We start from the raw sequence: 7,500 nt of genomic DNA, 5'->3' as shown, positions 1-7,500 counted from the left end.
ATGAGTACCAAAAAATTTCTTAACTGGCCGCTCGAGAAAATGAAAACATTTAGTACTTGATATGGCCATGCGTAGGACGAAGATAAGTGCTAACTTTAGAATGCAAGGCTGACGTTTTAAGTTTTCAGATAAAAGTGAAAGTATTGACAGTAGCCTGTTTTGGCAAATCGTTCCTTCCTATTTCTATTGTTTATCGTGTTTTATGAGAACCCGAAGTTTGGCGCGCACATGTAAAATGAGCTACAGTGATGTAAAACAGTTTGAAGCCGTGAATTCAGGTGCAATATTGAAATTTAGCAAGTTTTTAGGAATAAATGGACCCGGAAGATACTTCAGGAAATAGCATCTCGCATGTAAAATGTTTTCTGTATGATAACTGACCTTGTCAAAATTTCGTTAAAATAAAAGTGCAAATTTAGCTCATGTTACCAGTTAATTTCGTTTGTTGTATGCTTTGTTGCCAAGACGAGATGAGACAAAAAAAGAGAATTAACTTTGTCAAACTTTTTGGAAATGATTTTGAGTAAATGAAAAAATTAGGAAACTGACCATGAGCCAACTTATTTCTGATATTTTTTTGCAAAATCAAACAGTTAATAAAAAGTCGAATTGACGTAAAAAATGATGAATATCTAAATTAAGTGAGGTTGCCAAATAAAGCGACAGGATCGATTAGTCGAGTCGGGCAAAACAAAACATTCAATTTCAACTAGAGGACAGATCCAATAGTTGCAAGATTAAAGTTGAAGCGCGAGACGTCATCTTCCAAAAGCTATTCTCCCAACTGTGCGATCACGAGTTTTCAGTGACACGCAACCTCCCTACATTTGAAAATGTATTTAAATCATCCTAAACCAGTCACTTCTTATGAAAATATAGCTCGCCGTTTTCTTAAAACATCGCAGGCGGAGACTCTGTTTTGCAGTTTCTTTGCTTTACATATAACATTACGACGTGGTGATTGGTTGAAAAAAATTCACGTCTTCCTCAACCAGTCTAGACTGGTCTAGACTGGTGACAAACTTGATTGATTGATTTTCTGTGTGAATAATTTAGTTATACTTTAATTACACTATATTGAAAAGCATTTTACTTATCGTTTTAGGTTTCAGTTGAGTTAAAAAGTCATTCCAGTTTTTAAACATTAGTTGACTGGCCAAGAAATCAAGTTATTTTCAAAGACTGTGATTGGGTTTATTAAGACGAAGTTACGAAAGACATTTAACCTGTTCATATTGTTAAGTGAGTTATTAAGCCATGTTATTAAGTGAACGTGGAGCTTATTGTGCTTGACAGCATTCCTCTAAGTTTGAATGCATTTTAAGTTTGCGCATGTTTCATGTCTTACATGTACTTACTATGTCCATGCCTGCCACGGAACTTCCTCGCTTTCTGTCGCTAACAAGCTACGAATTAGCTATGATAACATTGTACACAGGATTGTTCGTTTGCGGCGTTTTCTGCAGACGCTATGCTCATCTCTCTTATCTCTCCATTGTTTAGTGACGTTGGCCTTTATTTCTTAATCATCATGCACCCCTCAAAACCTATTACTTACATTGCTCCACTTCAAACAGAATCTCTCTGCAATGCAACGTATTCCTCTTTATAGCACAAGGATATCAAATCCTTAAGTCGACTTACAAGAGATTCTCTGAGACAGAGCCTCGGTACAATTAACCCTTGGCTCGATATAAGTACGGGAGATCAAATGGTGCGAGTGAAATTAGGGAATAACCTGACGAGCGTTTTGTCCAAAATCAAATAATTTCTCGCCCAATGGCTAGGGAAATTATTTGATTTTGGACAAAATGCAAGCGAAATTATCCCCCTATTTCGCGAGTATACCATTTGATTAGCTATTTAAAAGCGTAATTTGTGACAAATTACGTTCATAAGACGCTATTTTGGCAATGCAGGAAAAGTTGCCATGGCAACATTATAACTTCACATGTGAAATTATAAATTAACGTTGAAGCCTTAATCTAATGGAGCTTCCGCTTTTAGATCAATTTTTGCAGTAATGCTGTTTACATACTCTGAAACAGGTGAACGAGATTACAGGGCTATTAAGAGAAAGAAATTTGCCCTTTCAAAAAAAAAAAAAGAGAGAGAAATTTCCCCCTTCGAAAGCTTTGTTACTTCTCCAGTATGAGAAATCACATGGCCGAGTGAAGTTTACGTGGAAGTTTTATTTTGCTTCCTTAGCCTCTTTTTTAATGATGTTTTCTCGTGATGTGTTTATCTGAGCCATTTGCAAGACCTCACACGATTAATTTGCCTAAAAAGACAGTCCAATAAAGAATAAGAGAAAGTAAACTTAGCCTTAAAATAATTCAGGTGTGGCCTGTGAAGAACCACTGCGTGGTATAATTATGTATTGAAGAGAAGCATATAATCCAGCCGGGAAGAACTTTTGTAAGCATTAATTCATCTTGTATAGAACCGGGTGCAAGGCGTAGTTTACAATGAAGGATAAAAATTCTTTGAACATTTTGCGGCATGCAGATGGGTCTATGTCACTCCCCTGTCACTGTCTGTCCGCAAATGATCCCCATTTTGGACCGCAAATTATCCCGACAAAAAAGTCAGGAATGGCGTGGAGGGTGGAATGGTCTGGATAGAGAATTAATGTGAAGAGCGCTTATTTTTACCAAAATCACTTTCAATCAATACTCACAACAGATTTCTGCGTCATTATAGTTTTCCAGAGAGACTGTTGTTAATTCATCTTTTATAGGGATGGGTACAAGATGCATTTTACAATGGAGGGTAAAATTCTTGGGACATTTTGCGACACTAAGATCAATCTATGTCACCTTCCCCACCCCTTCCCCCAAAAATTGTTGAATTTTCCTCGCCTAACGAGCCCAAACTACCTGTATAATAATCTGTTTGCTTTTAACAACATTGTAGGAAGGTGAAGAGGTGGGGCCGTGAGACGCACCAGATATGGGATGTATTGCCTAAATTATATGTCGCAATCACAGGGGCTGGAAAACTGTCGTAATCAGCCATCGCCTTCAAGAGACCATGGCCCTGCTGAGAATTACTGAGATGAGGCAGGTAAAATAATAATAAATGAGTTTATTAACCCAAGTTGTCGCAAAAATGTACAAGCTCCGTAAGCTGGTTGCAACAAACATCAACAACTGAAATATACACAATAGATATCGATCAATAGATATTACACACATATTAGATACTTGTTGGTGATAAAGTTATTCAATCGGATTTTTCTCCGACAAAACTGACAAGCGAATAAACTCTATTAAATGTAGATGACACGGAGAATTGCATGCTGTAAAGTTATTTTCAAAAGATTTTCCGTGTATCGTTAAAAAGTACCGGAGACCCGAAAGTCTTAGAGCACTATTGTTTCTCGTGTCTGGAAATACTATCCCATATTCTTAGCCAAGTGAAGGCCAAAAGACTATTTTCGAATGAAAATATTGCCGTGTGGATCTGGTACATTTTTTAATTGGTTGTCACTTTTCTGTCCGCAGGGATCATGGGTAGGCCAGCGACTTGTTGTATTACCATCGAAATAATAATAGGCGGTAACTCCTCTCCCAATTTTTAAGACCGGCCAGTTGTCATAGGTTTTGACTTTGGAAGGCGCTTGGGTTTCGTTACACCTGTCTGTCACGCGTTTGATGATTTGACAGCTTACACTTCCGGCCTTCAAATCAACAAAATTCCCTTTTCCCGGATGACAAACCAACCAGTTGTTGATGTTACTCTTTATCAGGACCTGCTTGCCAAGTTGTTTCCACAGCGAGAAGTTTACGGCGTTGTAATCGGTTTCGCTTAGTGGGGGCGTTGTCGAGATTGGAACACTGGTTTGCGGACTTATGGTTCGCCAGTTTGGGCTCGGTGTAACTGCGTTTGACCTATCCTTGAAATTCGTGTAGTTGGTGAACGTGTAACTCCAAACCAGAGTCCAGCCTCCTCCCTCGGTTTCCATGTCGCAGTAAGCTCTGAATGCGTTGTCCTGGAATCCACCGTCAGGATCAATCCAATAAACACCGGAATTAAAATGTACTGATTGCAGGACCTGGCACGAGGAAACTGCCGACGATCGTGTTGTTCCTGTAATGTTATAAATGTTACTTTCGTATTGATATTTGCAGACACTGAGATAAGAACTTAACAAAACTTACGAGGTAGAACGCGTTAGGGATTGTAGAAGTACAGTAATGGCAAACGTCTCTTGCATGATGACACTTAAAAAAAAACTGCCGACGATCGTGTTGTTCCTGTAATGTTATAAATGTTGAAGAGGTTTTCAATTGAGTGTCGATAGTAGAGCGGTTTTCAAATGAGTGTCGTAAAACCAAAACCAAAGTAATTACTTTGGCCAATCAAAGAGGACGGAGACAATCCGTTAAACCAATCAAAACTCGAAGTAATTACACGTAGCCGACCCAAAGCGCGAGAAAATGTGCACGCGCGAGCCACGATTGGTTTTGGTTTCACTTCTGATTGGTTGAAAAAACGTCGCGAGAACTTTGAACCAATCACTGAGTGAAGTAATCATAAACCAAAGCAGTTCGCTAATTTTTTTCAACACTCAATTGAAAACCGCTCTAATTACTGGGTTGCCTCATGGCAAACCCAGTCGAGGTCTACGTTTAGTTTGTTTGTTTTCTTTTTTTTTTTTTTTTAGTTTTTTTTTTTTTTTTTTTTCCGTGTCGGTAAAAGTCTTGCCTGTCACTCCCCTGGTAAGTGGTGTCTTTGTGGACAGAGCCTTCTGCGAGTATTTTCTTAGGATCGAGAGGGTAGTGGAACTGCGTAGATTTCTCTGGTGGACACAGTAGAATCATTAACTTAGCCTGCAATGGCGTCGAAAGTCATGTAACGCGAATGGCGTTTTAGTGGATCCTTAAACAAAATATACCCTTATGGAGCTCAATAATGGAAAGTTAGTTGGATAAAATAGGCAGGAATCTCAAAAGCGACGAGCACTGGACTTCGACAACAATCTATCGTCCGTCGAGACGAAATCAAAGTGAGCTATAATATGTACCTGAAGTACATGGTAATTTGACACGATTGAGTTTCTTGTCTTCACGCACGCAATGAAATAGGAAGAGGTTTTCGCCTCTAAGAGCAAATATGTTGTTTGTTTCAATAAATATTTCGCTGGAAAAGGATTCTGTGGTATTTTCTGCCTTTGTGAATTATAATATCATGTTGTGTATTGAATTTTCGAGCTTAAGGTTCAAATGTGATATGGGAGAAGTTTTTTAGTATTGCTCTGTAAGCAGGAAGGGTTCACAGGCCTGTTAGAAGCGTGCTTGAGTTTCAACAAAATGAGCCCCAAAATCAGTGAAAACTTGTGACGCAGATGAATAATAAAGTAGCTGCTATTTCCAAAATGATGGAATTACCTGGTGATAAATAACGTCCTACGCGTCTTGGAGAGTAAATTTTGACTTTGCATAAACAAGAGTTGGGCGATTGTGATCTTTGTTTTGACTTCGCTCATTTCATTGTCAAACTTTAAAACACTTGACAGAAAAAGAAACTTACAAAAACCCGGTATTTTGCCATCATTTGACACAGACGCTTCACTGTTTGGCGAGTAAACATGCCAAACATGCTAAACCCTAACAGAATCTGTACCTTGCTGAGTTCGCATTTGTTAGCGTTAATAGTATTTTCGGTCAGATGTTTCTGTTTTTATTAGAGGTTTATTGTTTTGGTCTCCCATCCTAACCCTAACCCCGCGAAACAGGGCTTGACTTCAGTGAAGTTTAGTATTACAAAGCTTTCAGATGCTCAGAGGGCACACTTGTGGTGAAAAGAAGTTGTGAGAGAACTTGAAAATTATCAACATGTCAGCCCAGAAGCCAATGTTTCTCACTTCTCTTTAATTTGTTATTCTTCAGAGACTGGAAGGCTGTATTTCAATACCACACAATTCAGTGCCTTCTGATTTTCTGTAGCACGTACCACAGGCAACGCAGTGTATGCTTCACAGAAGCATCTAGTTAGCGAATTGCTTTGGTTTTGCATTACTTCACTCGGTGGTTGGTTTAAAGTTCTCGCGCCACTTTTTCAACCAATCAGAAGCGAAGAGGCTCGCGCGTGCACATTTTCACGCGCTTTGTGTCGGCTACGTGTATTTTTTTCGAAGTTTGATTGGTTTATTGTATTGTCTCCGTCCTTTTTGATTGGCCAAAGCAATTACTTTGGTTTTGGTTTTACCACACTCAATTGAAACTCAGTCTACTTTTCCCATCGATTTTGCGGGAGTCACAAAGATAAAAACTTAACCGTTTGAGATCAATAAATTCTCCTCACAATTTCTGGTTTGAGAATGAAGATGATTATCAGTTAAGGGATATTTTGATATAACACCAAATTCTCATGACTTGCAAAGAAAGAAATATATGACACTATAGCTGGTTAGAATAATTAACTTCCAGATCAACGCAGTGAAAGGGTTGACAGAGAATTTTTTTGCCAAGTAACAAAACTCTGGAGTTAGAACACGTTAGGGATTCTAAAAGAAGAGTAAAATCAAGTCTCTTGCGTGATGACATTCAAGGGCCAGTCAAATCACTTACTCGATTCACAAATTGCATGTCTACTGCAAAGTGTTGCTCATGGAACACAAATCTTGTAGCCCGCGCAACACGGACTTCGGTATCTCGATGCTTTGGATGCGCGAAAACTGGAGCGAACGACGGAATTTTTTGTGCTTCACCCAATAGTTCGCGAGGCTAAAACATCGTTCCTAAACCCTTTCTTTTCCATAAAATTTCTCGGAATCGCTGATTTACTTGTAAACGAATTAAAACAAGAACAAGACAGTAAACAAAGAGCCATAAAAAATCCAGATCATCAAGTGAACCAATTGTAACCCAAAACTAATACAAGGAATCGACGCAAACAGCGGAGCTTGTGAGAGGGGAAGATGGTTTTGCTTTTCTCTGATTGGCGGAAAATTAACACGTGACACGACATCAAGTACGAATCACCGAGCTTAGCAATGCAAAACCAAAATTATTTGAAAAATTGACATACAAATGCATCCTTTGTAATTATTCTTTACTTAAAACGTTTCATATGCTTCAAAGTACATCATCAGAAGTGACAGTTAACCGTAAAGTTAAATGATATTTGCAAGATAAGTAACTAATCAATTATAAAGAAGAACAGATGTAATAAAGATGAAAAGGGTATACTAGTAAATAATCAGCTTTTGAAGATGTACGTTGAAAGTAACATAGAGTTTCAAAGAATGCTTGGTTGTCGTTCCTTCTGAAGCTAAAATGGCCATAGAAAAAGAAAATTACCTGGCAGTGGTGGCATCTTCTCAAAAATTTCAACCTGCAAATGAAAATTGACGTTAATCTGATAAATTCTAAACATTCTCTATAACAAAGAATTGATGACCGATATGGAGTTGAATACAAAATGTGGATAATTTCCGAGCCACCACTTTTTTCGATACAGATGGGAATAGTTATTTTCGTGTATACCACACTA

General features: G+C 38.3%; 1 protein-coding gene across 1 annotated transcript in view; it reads right to left on the bottom strand.

The window, feature by feature from the left end:
- Positions 1 to 3,079: 3,079 nt before the first annotated feature.
- The window catches only part of LOC138010481 (uncharacterized), a 7,927-nt gene continuing 3,506 nt past the window's right edge, over positions 3,080 to 7,500 (bottom strand). Inside the window, exons 2-3 of the mRNA XM_068857465.1 lie at positions 7,308 to 7,341; positions 3,080 to 4,092 (exon numbers count right to left, since the gene is read on the bottom strand). Of these exons, the coding sequence (XP_068713566.1) occupies positions 3,434 to 4,092; positions 7,308 to 7,341 (693 nt within the window). The 3' untranslated portion in view covers positions 3,080 to 3,433. The remainder of the gene's footprint in view (positions 4,093 to 7,307; positions 7,342 to 7,500) is intronic.

Source organism: Montipora foliosa, chromosome 7, assembly GCF_036669935.1.
Source record: "Montipora foliosa isolate CH-2021 chromosome 7, ASM3666993v2, whole genome shotgun sequence".
NCBI classification, from domain to species: Eukaryota; Metazoa; Cnidaria; class Anthozoa; order Scleractinia; family Acroporidae; genus Montipora; species Montipora foliosa.
The sequence above is the reverse complement of the archived record's forward strand: the minus strand, read 5'-3'. Positions and strand labels throughout refer to the sequence as shown.